The sequence below is a fragment of the Microtus oregoni genome, unplaced genomic scaffold (genome assembly GCF_018167655.1).
Source record: "Microtus oregoni isolate MIOR12 unplaced genomic scaffold, Mior012 000019F_ref0000042, whole genome shotgun sequence".
Classification (NCBI taxonomy): Eukaryota; Metazoa; Chordata; class Mammalia; order Rodentia; family Cricetidae; genus Microtus; species Microtus oregoni.
Window position 1 is genome coordinate 29,987,773 of NW_024543078.1, and position 19,779 is coordinate 30,007,551.

The window sequence follows — 19,779 nt, forward strand, 5'->3', positions numbered from 1 at the left end:
GGGGCATGCTTGTGGCCATTACACCTCATTTCTAGTCACTTCCTTTCTTTGCTTTCTGCTGACAGAGGTGACAACCTTCTCTCCTAACCCCCTTCAACCATCATGATGTACTGCTGAGCCACATGGAGCAAAGCAACCATGAGAAAAACATCTAAAGCCGTAAGCTATAGCAAATCCTCCATCCTCTACATTGTTTATGTCAGGTATCTTACCACAGCAGGACAAATAAGTCACCATCGCATAAAGGGTTATCATAGTCGGTCATATTTTATAAACTCAATACAAAGTTATTAACAAAACCATAAGGATCTACTAATATTTGAAAATCCATTTAGACAAGAAATTTAGATAGTTTGATTAGAAATTAAAATATGTGACAAACAGAAAAGGGAGGCTTATGAACACCTTTGTGTGGGGCGACTGATAAATGTCAGAACTTCACAGTTGAATCAGGAGAGCATGGTGCTCTTCCCTGTGCTTCCTGGGAGTAGGCAAAAGAGCACTTTGGAGATTGTGTCTCATTTCAGGAGGTCATCTGTCTAGATATGATAACAAGGCTTTGTGTCACAGGCTCTGGTAGAAAGCACTCTTGAATTCTGCCCAGCCATTCGCTAGGTTGACTCTTCAGGAGTTTTGAATGTCCTTAGTGGGGACAGTGCTGGCCACTTTTGTGATATTGTGATTTTAAATAATTAAATAACCCCATAGACAAATAAAAATAAAATAGAATTGCATTTAGTCTAGAATGCAAAACAATAAAGAGAATAAGGAAATGAACATTTCTCATAAATGTATATAGAAACCAGTGAAGTGTAATTCCAGAAACTTAAGAAAAAAGGTAAATTTTAATGAGCAAATAAAATATTTTTAAATATTAAATGAAACTGGGAAATGTTTCTACTTCTTAAACATATTGAATTCTAACTAGAGTGGGAGATATTTAGAATTATTTTTAGTTAACAGGCTGCAATAATAATTTAATAGATGACTTGAGGTGTATTCATCGATTGTATTTGATATCACGGTGTCTGTATTATAGTTTATGTCCTTGTTAGAAGATCACAGGTATGCATTTCATGCATTGTAAACTGCCAATAGAGCACACCTTCATTTACATTTTCATCTTACTAAATATTGGAGTGAATATTCTCACCCTGATTGTCAGTATCACTTAGAATTCGTTGGAATTTATTCAACTAACATAGGCATTTAAAATTAGTTTTTTTTTCATACATGCTTTTTGTGATAAACAAAAGCAGTGAATGCTTTACAAATGAGAGTGAAGTTTGACACCTGGGTAAATATCAGCAGCCATCCCTTTTAAACACTTCAGGCAGTCTTGGAGCTACTCTGATGCTATGTGTGCAGCTCAGTTCACTGATTCAGTATCAGGTCCTTAGACGCCAGCTGCAGTGCTCAGTCATATTACCCAGAAACATGAGATATACAGAAATACTCAAAATCCTAAAATAAACTCTAGGATTTGAAATTTAAAAATGGTATAATACAAGGAAATACCAAAGCTGTAAACTTGATTGCATTTATTATAAGCATCATTATATTTTCATTAGAAGCTCTCTTCAGGGTGAGAACTTTTGCGTCAAAGTGGTTTATCCTTTTATCAGAACTGGCCATTGATTGTCTCATCCATTCTCAGCCATTACTGCCGTGAGGGGTTTGATCTGTGGGAGGTTGTGGTCTGCATCCGGGGTGTGTGAGATGTTAGAAGTCTGAGATGAAATGCAACAGGCCAGCCAAATGACAATGGAGCTTCCCGCCACTGCTTGACACACAGGTGTAGTGGGTGTATGTGATTCAGTAAATGGAATGTAACATTTGCTGGGTGATGCTTGAGGAAGTGAAGGCTCATGGTGTGAATTAAAGGTATAGAAATTAGAGGGAAAGCTCATTGACTGCTGGCTATGATACAAACTTCTTTTTGAACACTACAATAGATTGAAGTGGGGCTTTCTGCATGTGAGGTAACTCCTCACATTGAGGAACATCCTAGCTATTAATTAATATAATTATAGCAAAACCGAGGTCCTTGTGCATGCTAGGCAAGCACACTTCCACTTAGCCACTTCCGTCCTTGGCTTATGATGCAATTTTGAAAGTGCTAAAATGGCATCAAATTAGTGCTCTGGTAGAGACTTAGAATGTGGAGAATTAGGTAATTCCCTTAATTACTACAGAATCCTCCTCAAAAGTCATGATAGTTGGGCTGGCCACTGAAGAGTGAATACTACCCTACCACACTGTAGGAATGCAGCGTTATAATCATCTGTTGCCCCCAACAACAGTGCCTGCAGCAGCCTTCCTCTCTTGCAAACTCCTGCAGGTCCTCAACTGAGACACTGTCTGAGAGACTTCAGCTTCAGGATCTGTCATGTGGGGACCGAGTTTACATCGAATGGTCACAGATTCTGTTTCCTATCCAACCCCCTGCCTCCAGCACAGGAATCAGAGCCTGGCTGGAGACTTGTACTCTTATGTATACTGCCTCCCTCCAGAAAAACTGAGACCCTCACTTCTGCTGCTTGGATTCTGATTTCATTTCTCCAGAACTCCTGCTATGTTGTCTGTCTCTGGTGCTGGGGACTGAACTTTCCTCAGAGGTCCTTTCGTGCTGTTCCCAGCTGTCTGTCTGTCCACAGCATTAATAACTTCGCTAATAAATTCTTTGCTCACAACAATCCTTCTAAATGTCCCCTTGAACCCAAATCTGAGGCCTTTCAGTATTGAAAAAAGAACTAAAAGTCTTCAAAGAGTTTAGAGAAAGGTCTAGGTGTCCAGTAGCCACTGCTAGTAGAGGACTGTGTCCTCCCATAGCCCAGGCTAACTTGAAATACAGCTTATTCTGAGAGTTATTGGCTGCTCTGTGCAATTAAGGTCCTCAAAACAACCAAATGAAAACAAGATCCATTCATAAACGAAAACATTAGGCGAATCCAAAAAGGATACAACTTCTCTTTGTAAACTTCTTAAAAGCCATATTTTATAATTTTTGGAGCTACTCTGTACCTCATATGAGCAGCTCATTTTTCATATCTAAACATAGGTTGGAATTTTGGAAATAAGATCATGTAATTAATTTGTAAACACAACTGCCTTTTAAACTAGATTAAATCCCTAGTAAGTATGATGTTCTTCTAGGGCAAGCATATTAGACTTTTACAGATTTGTGGCATTTAAAAAATAAGTGTATTAGAATTGTGAGGCTTGTGCAATCAAATAACTTTAATTCATACTATCCCAGAGTTATTATGCAGTTAAAGTTATCTAGCTTCTGTTTCACTGTTGAAAACTTGAGCAGACTTTTGTGCACACAGGGAAGAAGAAAGTATATATCTGAAACAGCTGTGAAAAGTGCAAACGATGTACCAAAGGAGCAGTGTCTGGTTCAATAACAATACCAATCTCATTACTGAGGATACGCAGTGCAGAGAGCTGAGCCTCATCCACGTCTGTCTTATGTATGATGTGAGTTATTCTAATGCAGTCACAGTCCCTGAGCTCCATCTCCCAGAAGTGTGCCTGAGACAGTGTGGGGCCCAGTAGTTTACATCAACAAAGTAATTCCCCAGACAACACTGTGCTCACTTCCTCTACAGAAGAATGAGATTTGTTGCTATTCTCATAGCATTTATGATTCATTCCACTGCAATAATTTGAGAACCCATTTTCCTGTCTCTAGGGATCCCATTGCCAGGGGAAATAGGAAGAATGGGCCCCATACCCTGGAGCTGTACTTCACCATGTCTCATGTGGAGAGAAGAGGCAAGTTGGTATGTAGTTATATGTGCCTCAATAGTCAGTGTATTTCAAGAGGACAGGGCCATTTGCTGGCAAGATGCTAACCTTATATGACCTTTATCTCAAGAAAGTCTACCTCTGAATAATGGAGGGATAGATGGTGCCTAACAGTCTTTCATACTAAGGTTTAAGTTTTGGCAAGCTGAAAACAAGTACCTGAGATAACTAGCTAAAATACCCCTGAGTATTTTCATGAAATTGATGGACATGCTAATCTACCTGACCCAAGACATTCTTCAAAAGTAAGATTGAAAATATAAGTATATGCAAATGCCCTGGTAACTTTTGTATTTATTATAATGATTTAAATTTTCAGTATATGAGAAATGTATCAATTGTCATTGACTTATTCAACAATAAACTATTGAAATTATTTTATACTGGAAGGGTTTGCATGTATGCACTGTGCTTTTTTTAGTAAGTCTTTTTAGAAGTATTCATTTTCTAGTCTCCAATTGGGTTTATAAAATAGTATAGTGTAATTTCTTAGTCCTGTCATGCTATAGATAAAAACACACAAAGAAAACAAAACAGCCCTCATTTCCTTTTTGTTTCAACAATTTTTTGTATAATAGGTACTTAATTTTAAAATTTAGAAAAAAATAAATGTAGGGAAATATACATAAAGGTTGAAAATAGTTACTTTAGTTTTGTTTACACATATTAAGACCCTGACTGCCTCTCTCACTAGTATACCAAGTGTTGATGTGGTTCATAAAAGGGGAACTGTTCCACAGTCACCGTGGCATGGTCAGTTACACCTAGCAGCAGCTTTTTTATTAGTCCATGTGCAAATGAAAACAATTTGGATTATATATGACTGTAGGAAAGACTGTGCTTAGCCTTCATTTTCACTTGTTGAAACACAATTGGACAAAGAATTCTACCTGCATCTGAACTACTCTTGATGCGAGACAGATTTATCATCTCCCTCCGTCTGTTGTTGAGGACAGACAGCGACCTCAGCAGGCAGTGTCAGCACACTGACAAGAGTGAGAAGCCTAGCGTGGTTTGTATTTCAGGTATAAGCTTGTTCAGGAATTTGACTTTCCTTAACTATTCTCCAGAGAATTTAGGGAAACCCCCACATGCACACACAGAATTCTTTACAGCTGCAGCTTCATGGGCACTAACACAGATGTCCCAGCCTTCCTCTTCCTCAGGGAATGAATTCAAATCATGCTTAGAAAAACAATAGGTGATGTGAATGAAAATGAAATGCCCGAAGTGTTTGTTTATGGACTACTATGAGAATTGAAAATGTATGAGCTAGCAATCTTTATACCCACATTTCCCAAACGACTAAGGGCGAACTGATAAAAGAAATGGGTTATTAAATATGGAAGCCTGTTTATGTGAACTGGAATGTGTCCTGGGGCAAGCTTTAGAAACACAGCACTAGTTAAATTGCAGTTGAACAGGATTCTTCTATAAAGCAGTCATTATTTTCTGTTGTCCCTTAACAGCGTACAGTTATTTCATGTGCAGGGGTAAAAGATTCCTGGTACCACAGCAGCCCCTGTGATGGAATGAAGGCTAACACAGTGAGGACGGTTGACAACAGCATTGTTTAATATATAAGACTCTAAGAGAGGGATTATAGAAACACATTTAATATAGAATAGTGAACTTTAGTGTACTTACTGTGAAAATAGCACATTTATTTAGAGAGGGAGTTTATGTCCAAAGTTCTTATTGATGTTTTGAAATACATCCATTTCTGTCTCTTGCTGTAATTGTTACCAAGAAAAGGAAAAGTACCAACCATTTTCCTTGACTCCTTATCAGAAGTCTTCTGTTTTTGATTGATATTTCTCAGAGTCATCTAGAATGTCACATTAGTAAAATATTCTAGAAAAACATGAGAGTTTTTGTATTGTGAAGTCTACATTTGCCTGCATTCGTGTCTTGTGCACATGGCTTGCCGCTCGATTCTCCAGGTCCCCTCCTCGTAGGTGCAGTGGCATATGGTGCATTCGTCGGTCTTCACCTCTCTGCCAGCTGGGATGACAGCAGTTTCTGCAAAGCAGTTTGGGCCTGAAATGCAGAAAAATGTTTCACACTATTGAGTGAATAAATGTGTAATGTGTAAGTTAGGTAGTTAGCACTGAAGAGTGTTTCATTTATCCTCTTATGAAGGACAGTTAGAAAAGCCAGAACTAGAAACACAAAGAACACTTTTTTTTTTCTGAAGTGAAACCAAAGTTACTTAAAATTTTAGGACAAGACATTATTATTTTCATAGGTAGACTACTCCATTTGGTGGGGGCCTTTTCAGAAGTCACATCTATAATCATTAGATTTAACTAATGCTGTGAAATAATTACCTAAGAAGCTTCAGAAAACCAGGCTCACTTTTCATGGCAGTTGTAGGAGAGAGAAACAAGAAAACAGTCATCCCACAACTTTCCCACATGTATTAAAACATCAGGTGTGTCACAATGACCAGGATTTCTGTTCCATTGCTGGCTGCAAGCCCCAACAACAGAGTTCTTTAAGTTATGGGGCCAAAGAAGTAAGTCCCTAGGTGATGATAATGCATATCTGGACACTACAGTTAGAGCAACACCCCCAGGTACTGTACAGGGATATATCTTCCACAGTCGTTAAGAACCAAGAATGACTGCAATTCTCGCTTGTAAAACCAAGTAAAAGCTTAGCACAAAGGTGTACCCTCTGTGCTTAAGTTTAGGTCTGAATTCAAGGGTATGAAAAATGAGCAGGAAAAATATTTCCAGTACGTGTTGAAACCAATGCTCTTATAAAAGATTACTTAATTGAGCCTCAGAGAAAAGGCTTTTAGGTCAGATCTATTCATCAATGGGCACTTACCTTCCACCACTTGGAGACAACTAAGGGCAATAGCAAACCAGAAGGTGCCATACATTTTTCCAAAGAAGGGAAGCAACCAACTGTCCTTCCCAGCTTGAAACACGTGATCCACAACAATGACTAACATGTACCCTAAGGGAACAACAGTGGCAGACATACTTTGATGGTAACCCACAGCTCTCTAATAGTACTTAAGGCCCACTCAACAAGAGGGAAATCATGCCTAGTACTGGAAACCTAGGGCTAGTGAAGCCGTGGACCTTGGAAGAGAACTTACAATGGCTGCTTTACTAAACCAGAATGATCCTTTACTGCATTCTAAATATTTGTCCTTATGCCCACAGATAAATGTAGTCTTTATCTCCCATCAAGGAGACTTCTCTTTGCAATAGATGGAGATCATTACAGAAAAGCACAGTCAATCAAGATACAGAATTGTGGAACATATTACCAACTGCTAAATTTATGATACAACTTCTGCACCTATGGTTCAGAGGTCATTTACAGAAGAGGGGACAGAGTGCTTGTAAAAGTCAGAGGACCAGGGAGTTTGCTGTGATACTATGCCTTTTATGAACGTCAGAAGCTGCATTCATGAAGCCTCACTAGTATGGCTGCCTAACCATGACATGTACACAGATGATACCAATAGACACACAAGGGGAAGTGCTTAGGAGGCCTCAACTCTAGACAAAGAACAACAAGCAGCTAAGAAATAATGAGAGCAAAAGTGAAATCATCGCCCCAGGGAAGAGCATGCCATTAAGTGACAAAGGATCAACCCTGAAAACATAGACACATAAAGGTAACATTATACATGAATCAGCAGATTGCATTTATATATCTAGGAACACACATGTAACAACAGTTTTTTAGAGGCCATGAATTTGAAAGACTAAAGGGGCAGTACGAGTTTGAAGGAAGCTTCAGCAATTACCCCCTTGGGATGATGGTATAGAGGAGATCTGGCTGGACTGCGGGTGGGTAGGCATGAGTAGTTGAGGGTTTGGGTTGTGGAGTGGGTGGAGGGAGAAAGCGCTGAGAGAGATGACTGGAAAGGTAGGTTTTACAGAGGGGTAGAATCCTGATACAAGGGAAACTCCCATGAGTCTACAGGATGGCCCCAGCTAAGACTCTTGGCAGCAGCTGATGCATAGCCTGAACTGGACATCTCTGGTGTTTGGATTGGTGACTACCCGACTTGACATCGGAGAGCCCTCATCCAGTGAATGATGGAGGCAGATTCAGAGACCCAAAGTCAGACATTGGGTTGAGTTTGGGCAGTCCTGCTGAGGAGAGGAAGGGGGGATTGTATGAGTCAGGGGATTCGGGGAAATAGATAGAAAACCCACAGTAATGGCTAGACTGGCTCATAGGAACTCAGAGTATGAACCAACAACCAAGTAACCAGCGTGGGACCAATTTAGGCCCTTAGCATATATGTGACAGTCGTCTAGCTTGGGTTCTTTGTGGAACCCCTGTTAATGGGAACAGAGTTGTCTATATTCTGCATACTGGATTGCCTTGGCCAGTCTGAATACAATGGAAGGTGTCTGGTTTTATGACAGCTTGATATGCCCCTTTCTGAGTGAATATGGAGGAGGGGTAGAGAAGTGGGAGGAGAGGAGGGAGGGGGAGATTACAATCTGGATGTAAAATAAATAAATTAATTGAATAAAAAGTTGTAGATTCGGTTTTATTTTCTCTTTGTTTTTTTTTAGCTAATTAATTTTTCCCAGCCCAATCACATTTCCCCTCCCTTGTCTCCCCCAGTCCTTACCTCTAACCCACCCCTAATCCACTCCTTCTTTCTTTTCAGAAAGGGCAGCCTCCCATGTATACCAGCCAGCCATGACAGATCAAATTGCAGTAAGACTAGGCATCTTCTCTCCTATTCAGGCTGGACTAGGCAACCCAGTAGGAGGAAAGGGTCCTAAAAGCAGGCAATAGAGTCAGGAACAGCTCCTGCTCCCACTGTTAGGAGTCCCACAAAGGACCAAGCTATGCAACTGTAATATTTGTTCAGAGGGCCTAGGCCAGTCCCATGTACCTCAATCAGTTGGTGATTCAGTCTCTGTGAGCCCCCATGAGCCCAAGTTAATTGATTCTGTTGGCTTTCTTATGGCATCCTTGACCCCTCTGGCTCCCATAATCCTTCCTTCCCATTTTCCTATAGGATTCCCTGAGGTCTGCCTAATGTTTGACCCTGTGTCTCTACATCTGTTTCTGGGTGAAGCCTCTCTGATGACAATTTGGGTAGGCAACGATGTATGAGTATAGCAGAATATCATTAGGAATCTTTCTTTTTCATTTTTCTTTTTGTCAGTCATGTTTGGTTCTGTCCTAGGTCTCTGAGCTGTCCAGCCTCTGGTTCTCAGGTTCCCTCTGATAGTATGGGTCTCAAACTGGATCAGTCATTGGCTCACCACTCCCGTAATTTCTGTGCCACCTTTGTCCTCACATATCTTGTAGGAAGGGCACATTGTAGGCCAAAGGTTATGTGGTTGGGTTCAGGTTCCAGTCCCTTCACTGGAAGTCTTGCCTGGTTACAGGAGATGGCTAGTTCAGGCTCTGTCTCTCCCATTCCTAGGAGTCTTAGCTTATAGATCCTGAGAGTTTCCATTGAGCTCCGGTCTTGTCCTCCTGACAGCAAATAGTCATGGCTCAGATTGACATCTACTGACTTTCTGTTAAGAATATGCATGTAGCTGGGCGGTGGTGGCACACGCCTTTAATCCCAGCACTCGGGAGGCAGAGGCAGGCGGATCTCTGTGAGTTTGAGGCCAGCCTGGTCTACAAGAGCTAGTTTCAGGACAGGAACCAAAAGCTATGGAGAAACCCTGTCTCGAAAAATCAAAAAAAAAAAAAGAATATGCATGTATCATCTTGCCCTAAACTTATTTTAAATCTAAGACTTTTCTGCATCCAGTAGCGTTGCTCAAATGACCTAGCCCTCTCTATATATAGCCTGACCGTGCCTCTTCTCCACTATCAGATGAAACCCCAGTGTGGGATAGGGCTATGTGTGGACCTACCTCAGAAAACTGCCCCCCACCATCACAGTGCACCCCCCATGCTAGGTATACCATGAAGTTACTAATTTTTTCTTTCTGTTTATTACCTTTACAGAATAATCTGCTTTTTGTTCATCCTAATATCATACTACAATTGCTCAGAGTGCCTGTATCCTGAGAGAGTTACTCGGAGGACTCATCTTCAAAGTAATATGAGATTGCTGGCTAACACGTGGTCATAGACTAAATAACCTCTTCATGCCATGGTGGCCTCATCCACCAAAGGGGATAATAATATGCTATGGAGTCTTGTTATGTGCTGTACACTCCTCTTAGTTATTCTGAAAATGTCCTTGCCTGAATTGCTTTTTCTGCACAGCATTACTAGTCCTTCTTAGGCTCTTATGATTAATAGTTTACCTTCTTATATTTATGTCACTCAGAGGTTTTAGATTTTTATTTGTTAATGTTTTTCTCAATTCAGTGAAATTGTATTCTTTGTAATGGTCAAAATTTGGCTGGTGATATCAAGAACCTCAAGCTGCTTTTAAAAAGTCATTTCTCATTTATCTTCCTATTGTACAACTTTTTAAAAAAGAGTAAGGAAATTATTTCTTTGTTTTCTTTCACAAAAAGTATGGTTTTCTTTTAATTTTACTTAAAGTCTTATCTGAGCTGTTGAGCCCATATCAGAACATGGGAACTGTCTTGTTCTTCCTGGTCCCAGTGGGGGCATTCCTCACTGTGTGTTCAACACCTACTCTGCTAATGGACACTTTGAAATTGGTCCCCAGAAAATATGCAGTGCGTCTGCACTTGGGGTATGTTGTAATCTTATGATTCAAGTGAAGAAAAAAGCATTTAAATATTGGGAACTTATTAGTGAAAATAATATTCCTGGAAAAAAAGAAAAAGCTAACTATAGTACCAACAGTTTATGAAAATAATTAAGAATATGCAATCCTAAAAGAAGGAAGCACCATTTATATTATTTCATGTAGGAAAGTTTTTCTTTTATACAATTGTAACTAGAATATTACATCATTTGTCTCCCTTTCATTGCTAAATTAATTGCTAAGAAAAGTACTGGCTCAGGGCTTCCTGGAGGCTCAACTTCTGGGTGCAGAATCGACAGGCTTTTAGAGTGCCAGACGTCCATCTCTCATGGCTGCAATAACAAGTAATTCTTCTTGCTCAGAACTCAGTGGTGATATACTTTATTAACTTCGGAGAGGCATTTCATGTTGACCAGTTTCTTTATCCTGTTTTGGTAGAGGATTTCTCAGAGCACATGTGTCAGGCAGCCTCAGGGGTGTGCTTGTATTATGCCATGTCACTGAAGCAGTGTAGATGCAGAGTGTAGTTCAGATATACTGCATCAGTGTAGACTGCTCTGGCTTGGAAGTGACTTGAGCATGTCCCCACAGGGCATTAGGAAAAAAATGGTTTCTGATATGGTAACAGTAGGCAGAACTTAACGGGAAATGCCTGCATCACTTGGGAGTGTGTCCTTGGAAGAAATTAAGGTTGTTATGGTTGGCACTTCAGTCTTCCCAATCCAGAAAGCAAGACCTGAGCAGCTTTTCCAGCTTCATATCTGATGATTTGGTGCTTCCTCATGTACACTGCTGACAGTATTGCTTTCCATCATGAGGTGCTTACCAAGGGCCACAAAGCCAGTATGCTCTCCTTGGACTTCCAATGAGTACTTGGTTGTATTAATGAAAAATCAGTAAAGACACAGACCCTTAAAGAATATATGAGACTGTCTTTTTACATGCAAAATAACTTAGAATAGAGGATTATTTTTATTATTGTTTTTTAAAGGTAACTTTTACTTAGAATTGTATGCCATGTTGCTGTGTTTTCTTGGTTCAGATATTTGATTTATGACACAAAAATTAAGAGCTACTATTCTTGTAGTTTATAAACCATTTTGGATCAGAATGTTATAAAAATTTTGGTGAATTATATCAGTTTTACTAAAATATAAATTTAATAACAGGTTCCAATTATTGAAATTTTCCATAGTTTTTATAATTCAAGAAGCAATGTATAAAATCACCAAGTTTTTTGTTGTAGAATATGTGTACACTGTATGGAGATGTATTTCTGTGATTGTTGTTATAGAAAGCTGAATGATCAATAGCTAAGAAGAGGTTAGTTGGGAATTCTGATGACAGAGAGGACTCTGGGGAGAAGAGAGGTAGAGAAGCCAGCCAGACAAGGAATGATTTGAACACACAGAGAGGGATAAAGGTAAAAGCCATGTGGTAGAACATAGATGAATAAAAATATGGGTTAATTTAAGTTATAAGAGCTAGTTAGGGACAAGCTTAAGCTATAGGCTGAGCTTTCATAATAAGTCTCCATGCAATTATATTGGGGGCTGGCTGTTGGTACAGAGAAAGACTCACTACTCTTGGCTTCCCATGTGTAGGCTCGAATATCCAAACAAAGCATCTGAGAAAGCTAAGACAAGTTCTGGACATGGAGCTAGATACGGATTTCAAATCCTGCAGTCTCTCAGGTGGGCTCTTGGCTACTACCTTTGGGCTTGAGCCAGCCACCAATGCCATGTGCTAAGCTGAGCTATGACTGACATGGCATTTTAAGATTTGCCTCACATGGTCCGAACATCTGCAGGCAGTTAGTAAAGCCAGGTCCAGACACACTTTAAAAAGGTACAGTATATTTAAAAATGTGCTTAACTGCTGAAGAAAGAAAAAAATGGAAAATTCAAGAAGTCCTTGTTTTTTATTGCTGAGTAGTACTCTAACATGTATATATTCCATACTTCATCCATTCTTCCATTGAAGGGCATCTATGTTGTTTCCAGGTTCTGGCTATCACAAACAATGCTGCTATGAACATCGTAGAACATATACTTTTGTTGTATGATAAGGCCTCTCTTGGGTATATTCCCAAGAGTGGTATTGCTGGGTCCAGGGGTAAGTTGATCCCGAATTTGCCTGGGATAAAACCGGACTCTCTGAACATAGCGGACAATGAGGACTACTGAGAACTCAAGAACAATGGCACTGGGTTTCTGATCCTACTGCACGTACTGGCTTTGTGGGAGCCTAGGCAGTTTGGATGCTCAACTTACTAGACCTGGATGGAGGTGGGGGTTCCTTGGACTTCCCACAGGGCAGGGAACCCTGACTGCTCTTCGGGCTGATGAGGGAAGGGGACTTCATCGAGGGAGGGGGAGGGAAATGGGAGGCGGTGGCGGGGAAGAGACAGAAATCTTTAATAAATAAATAAATTAAAATAAATAAATAAATACCACCCTATTAATCATAATTCCAAAAAAAAGAAAAAAATGGGTATAGACAGTCAAAAAATAGTTTAAAAATAATAATGTCTTTTAAGAAAGGGTAAAGTAATATCAAAAGTAAGCTACATAAAGATGGGAAATACACAGGGTGCCTGGATTCTGTATGGTACTTTGCTGACTTTGAATTTTTAAATGCTAATGTACAAAAAACAATCGCTTCTGAGAGACATTGGATTATGGAAACTACTATATTAAACTAAACTATACATTTTAAGAATGTTTTACTTTAAAATGCAAGTCAGAAAAGATGTAAAAGTTATAATTCTCTTAAAATTAATGAAGATCAGATTTGATTGGAGGAGACCTCCTAAAAATCTTGGCTAAAGACATTTAAAAAAAAGAAACCAAGAAAGACTACATGACAGGTGACATATATGCTGAACCCTTTACATGGGAACAGCTATGAGACAGGATGAAACGTGATAAATCTTGTTGGCTAGAGTCCTCTTGACTTACAATTACATGCCATCCTTTCATAGAGAATTGGTTATATAGTAGAAATGGATGTGTAAAGTTGACATATGCCTTTTACCTGCTTAACCATATAATAAATGTCACTTTTAACTGACTTGTACACACTAATGAAGACACGTAGCTCAGGTTATCCAGCCTCTCAGAGTGCCTTTGTAGCAGTTTCCTCAAAATTCTGAATCCATAACAACTTTAAAGCTGCTAGCTGAGATAGTCCAGCCTTACAGATTATCCAGCCAGCGAAACTCTACACTTTACCATCACACAGAGGCTAAACAAAAAATAATATAGCAAAAGCCATGTGGTAGAATGCCGATTAATAAAAATATGGGTTAATTCAAATGATAAGAGCTAGTTAGAAACAAGCCTAACCTATAGGTTGAGGTTTCATAATTAATATGAAGTCTTCATGTCATTATTTTGGAGCTGGCTGGCAGGATAGAGAAAGACTCATTACAGTTTTTATCTTTCAGATGGTTCTTTCTGAACATTTGTGTCTGCATATATATATATATATATATTATTTTCTTTATTACGCATAGTAATTAAAGCCTTCTGATTTTGTATTTTTTATCAAGTGTAGTAATACAAATCTTCAGACTTTTGTATTTGTAGATTTAAATCAAACCAAACAGTTGTAAGTAGAGGAGAGAGCCGTGACACTTCACTCATTATTCCATAACAGTTGTTTTATGTGTAATTTTAGAGCAATATGAAAAGGGTAGCTGCCATGGCATGATGTGTACATAGATCTCTGTTAGTTTTTTTCACTTCTGGGGTTTTGTATAGTACCACCATTACCTCAGTTCAACTCCGTAGGGTCCCCCACTCCACCATCATCCTAAAATTCATGTGCTCTTTTTATTAATAACCATATGAGCTCTATTAGTGTTACCTGTTGTAATGTGAGCAGCAGGCTGCTTCCCGCCACCTGGCTAGCTTTACCCGAAATAATTACATGGAAACTGTATTCTTTTAAACACTGCCTGGCCCATTAGTTTCAGCCTCTTATTGGCTAGTTCTTACATATTGATCCAACCCATTTCTAATAATCTGTGTAGCCCACGAGGTGGCTTACCAGGGAAGATCTTAACCAGCGGCTGTCCGGAGTGGGAGAATCATGGCGACTCCTACTGACTCGGCTTCTTTCTACCAGCATTCTTCTGTTTACTCCGCCTACCTAATTTGCTGTTATATTAAAGGGCCAAGGCAGTTTCTTTATGTAACCAATGAAATCAACACAAAACAGAAGACTCCCACATCAGTTGCCCATATGTGATGGGTGTGGTGCCATATACTGAGGCATGGGCAACATCCCCCCAAGAAGGGTGATGTTTTCTCTTTCATCATCCATTAACTGCTAATACCACCAAGAGTGGGGGTCTCTTGGTGGTCTCCTATTCATGCCAGAAGTTTGACTAGTTTGAGCTTATACAGTACTGGTGTCATTAACCACAGCTCCTGTGAACTGATGTGCAGAAGCTATGGAAAGCTCAGAAATGTGCATTTCATGTCTGTCCTCTTTATCTGACATTCTTTACTCCCACTATTCTATGATGTTTGCTAAGTCTTTGAAGATGGGAGAGGTTAATAGAAATGATTATAGGTGAGCATTCAGGATTTTTTATACTTGGTGCTTTGGTCATATATGTGTCCCAGTATTAAATATGATCCACTAATGAAACACTAAGTCTGTGACTAAAGTTGAAAGCAACCCAAACATATGGGTACAGACATAAATATTTGGAAGACAGTTTAACAGCATGTTCACTTAACATAACATCAAGTTCTCCCTAAGATCAGCCTATAGTTGTGGACTTGTGATCAGGTTTACAATATAAATACCATCTGTGGAGCAGGACATCATCTCATCTGCAATCATAAAGTAATTGGTTAGCTCTATAACCATAGGCTACCATAGTACCAGTGGGCAAATCTTGCCAGGCAGGTCAGTGTTGTATGTAGCTTGCACATTTCACACTGATTGAGACCACTGATGACTTTCCTTCCCTCAAAGCCTGTACAACACCTTCTCATACTGTTAAGCAAGCCAGAAGGGACAAAGTTTCCTGGTCAATGAAGTTCCATGGGTGAACAGACCTACTCCCAAATGACATGGGCTACTAGATGAAAATCTCAGGTGTTACCCACAGGTTACCTCCTTACAAGTTACTGGTGAGTTGAGTCCTGAGCAACAACCAAAACAAAAGCGATTTCCACTGCTCTTGATTGTCCACCATAACTAGATGCTACTGAGAAAGACACCACTTATCTTGTATGCAGGATGTAGATAATAGTTTTCTACAGGAACATCAAATTTTACATTCCACCAGAGCCCTGTTTATTTGCATCCTTAGGAGCCTTTGGCTTTGTCCCATGTGTTATCTTAAGTCATTCTGAAAGAGAATAGTGCACCCCCAAATTTGAATTTTTGTTTCTTTAATGATTGGTAATGGCCTTCATCTATTTTCTTTTAATCCATTTTGATGTTCTATTTGTAAGAAAACACCTTGTTTGAAGGCTGTTTTGTCATTTTGGTAAACTATCACCTATCACCATTATAGATTATTTCAGTAAATGTACATTGCAAACTTTATGGTAACTAATGAAAAATGCTAAGAATAGGGAGAGTAAGATATGTACTATGGAGCCATAAAATGATCAAGTTAAATCACAACATACAGAAAAGAACTAGAGACAAAAACAAACAAAGAACAAAACAACAGATAGAAAAGAGTAGCAAATGTCACAGATATAAATAAATATGTAAAATAATAGAAATTAGCCCAGTGAGTGTTCTTTTTTTTAAAATATTTATATATATTTATTTATTTATTAATTATGTATACAATACTCTGTCTGCATGTATGTCTGCAGGCCAGAAGAGGGCACCAGACCTCATTAAAGATGGTTGTGAGGCACCATGTGGTTGCTGGGAATTGAACTCAGGACCTTTGGAAGAGCAGGCAATGCTCTTAACCACTGAGCCATCTCTCCAGCCCCCCAGTGAGTGTTCAATAGGCTTAATATATCAAGAAAGCACAAGAAATATATGAATCTCTTATTATACTTGTAGCAAACATGAAACCAGTGAGGACAGAGGGACCGACCAGAAGAGTATCAGCCATCCACTAGGTATTGCTGCCTTCTGTTCCCATCATTCATCAGCAAGAGAATACACCCTTTTCCCTCAAAAACATTTAGAATATTCACTACGATAAACCAAGTTATAGACCAAGCAACACTGATGTTAGATTCCCCCTCTCTATGCTATGAATACGTTTTATTCCCATTGGTTAATAAAGAAGCTGCTTTTGGCCAATCGCTTAACAGAATATAGCCAGGCTGGAAAAGATACATAGAGAGAGTAGACAGAGTCAAAGAGCTTCTGTGTAGCTGCCAAAGGAGAAAGATCCGTACCCTAGAACCTTACTGGTAAACCATGAGCCTCATGGTAAAATATAAAATAATAGGAATGGGTTAATTTAAGATATAAGAGCTAGCTAGAAATGTGCTTAATCTATTGATCAAACAGTATTGTAATTAATATAGTTTATATAGTTTCTGTGTGATTATTTCATGTCTGGGCAGCCGGGAACTGAACGAGCAGTCTCAAACTACACAACATACTTTAGAAAGTTGAAGAAATTTGGAAAATCATACTGTAAGTGCAGTTAGGTCACACTGGAATTAAATTAGCTGTCATTAGTGGAAAACAACAGAAAAACACCAAATACTTGGAGATTATGCAGCATACAATAAGAATAGTTTATCTGAGCTAATAGGAGCTCACCAACTCCAGCCAGACTGGGAAGGAACAAGCATAGAGCCAAACTAGTCCCTCTGAATGTGGTTGACAGTTGAATTTGTGGGGCAGATTGAGAGGCCACTGGCAGTGGCACCAGGATTTATCCCTACTGCATGTACTGGCCTATTCTCTTTGGATGTACACCTTGCTCAGCCTATATGTAGTAGGGCAGGCCTTGGACCTTCCCCAAAGCAATCCTCTCTGAGGATTGGATGGGAGTGAGGTGGGAGAGTGTGTGGAGGGAATGGGAGGAGGGGAAGGAGTGGGAACTTGGATTGGTATTTTTTTTTTTTTACTTTTCAAATTTTTTTTATTTTTTTTAACTTTTTTTTATTGAAAAAAGGAGAAAGAGGAAAAAAAAACAAATTTCCTCCTCCTCCCAGCCTCCTATTTCCCTCCCCCTCCTCCCACCCTTCTCTCCCTCCTCCCACCCTTCTCCCCCTCCCCCCACTCCTCTCCCCCTCCCTCTCCAGCCCAAAGAGCAGTCAGGGTTCCCTGCCCTGGTATTTTTTTTTTAACCTAATAAATTTTTTAAAGAAAGAAACCAGGGTGCTGGATAAAATACAAAGAGAAATTTAATAATACTTTAACTTAAGAAACAAAGAAAACACTTAAAACCTGCAAGATAGCAAAGTCCAGAAGGGAATTTACAGATTTAAATACACTTAAAAAGAATTTTAAATAAATTAAGTTTCTACCTTAGAAAACTGGAAAAGGTGGAGACAGGTAAACCAAAATCAGCAGAAATAGAAAAAAATGAGTCTTCCAAAATGTGATACTGAAACCTTTGGCTATGCAGGATCAGAAGACTCCATCCAAATGGCCCACTTTACACAAAAACTCCTTTAAAGGGATAACATACCTGGATGTAAATAAAATCGTATCATTTTCATAAAATAGCAGGTTAAAGTTGTCAAAACACAAAATTCTTGGTGAGTTTTTGAATGAACATTAGTGTGCATGAGCAAAATGCACATGGCAGTACCTGCCACCCAGCAAATGAAGCACCAAGAGGGCAGAGACAGGAGGCTCATGAATGTGAGGACTGCCTGAGATATATGAAAGAGAAAATTGTTGCATTGTATTTCATTCAAATATAAATTATTATTCTGTAAAAGTGACAAAAATAGCACAAGCTATAAAATGGAAGAAAACATGTTTTTTGTCTGGTAAAGGAAAAATGCCTAGAAATGTAGAATAGCCAGAAGTGGTGGATTACTCCAACAAAATAGCTTTTTCCAGACATAATAGGAGTCTCTGTGGGCTCCCCCACCATGACTCCCTGGCTCACACAATCCCTCCTCTGTTTTTTCAAGACTCCTTGGAGCTCAGCACAGTGCTTGGCTATGCATCTCTGCATCTGCTTCCATCAGGTACTGGATGGAGTATCTCTGATGACAGTTAGGGTAGTCACCAGTCTGATTACAGGGGAAGGCCAGTTCAGGTGCCCTGTCCACTATTGCTAGGAGTCTAAGCTGGATGATGCACACATGAACTCCCAGGTATTATGACAATGTGCAGAAGGCCTGCAATGTTCAAACCAGACAACATCCCAGCAAGGAGAAAGGAAAGTGGACACAAAATCTTACCCTAACCAAGAAGGTATTTGCAAATGATACCTGCTGGGAAAGGAAAAGTCTTTTCTTCAAGATAATGACTCTAGGCCATCTAGCACATCCATAAGGTAGGCCACTCAGAAATAGTTAGTCAGCACATAATAAACTGCTTATTTGTTTCTTTTCCTCTGTATGTGTGCCCGTGTGTACATGCACACGTGTGCTTTTGGTGTTTGTGTTTAATTTTAATTAAAATATAAATACATTACTTCTACCCCTTTCTTTCTCTTCATCTTCTGCCTCCCATACCCCTCTCTCTAACTCTGTCATGGTCATCACCCCAGTTTCAAATTGATAACCTCTTTATTTTTGAATATTGTTATGCATTATAAATATATAACCAAGTCTCTTTTTTGTTGTTTGTGTGTATATTGTTTATGTTCTGACTATTTTGTAACGGATAACCAATTAGATTGCTCATTCACGAGAAAAGCTGATTTCCCTTCTCTCAGCAGTCATTGGTGTCTGTAGTTCTCTGTCTAAGGGTGGAACCCATAAGATTTCCTCCCTTCCATGTTAGCATGTCTATTGACATTGTCATTGCTCAGGTCTTGTTTAGGTAGCCATTTGGAAGACAAATGGTTTCACAGCAGACTTCCTGGTACTCTTGCTTTTGCAGTCTTTCTGCCCCTCTTCAAAGATATTTTCTGAGCCATAGATTTAGAAGCTGTGCTGCAGGCATGTTCACTGGGGCAGGCCTAACCAGGATCTGTTAGTCTCTGTATTATGCCACTTGGGCTGGCATTGTTCCCTACAAGAAACATAGACTAACAAAAATCTCAGTATCAAATGGTTGGTTGTGGTAATCATAGTGACCACGAAAGCCATACAAACTCTTATTGTAGCCCTTAGTTGCCTCCCAGATGGTGGAGGGTGGGGGCT

General features: G+C 39.4%; 1 protein-coding gene across 1 annotated transcript in view; it reads right to left on the reverse strand.

Annotated features, from left to right (window-relative positions):
- Positions 1-5,167: 5,167 nt before the first annotated feature.
- Positions 5,168-19,779, reverse strand: part of Vwc2 (von Willebrand factor C domain containing 2) — a 153,541-nt gene continuing 138,929 nt past the window's right edge. Inside the window, exon 4 of the mRNA XM_041669424.1 lies at positions 5,168-5,853. Coding sequence (XP_041525358.1) covers positions 5,702-5,853 — 152 coding nt within the window. The 3' untranslated portion in view covers positions 5,168-5,701. The remainder of the gene's footprint in view (positions 5,854-19,779) is intronic.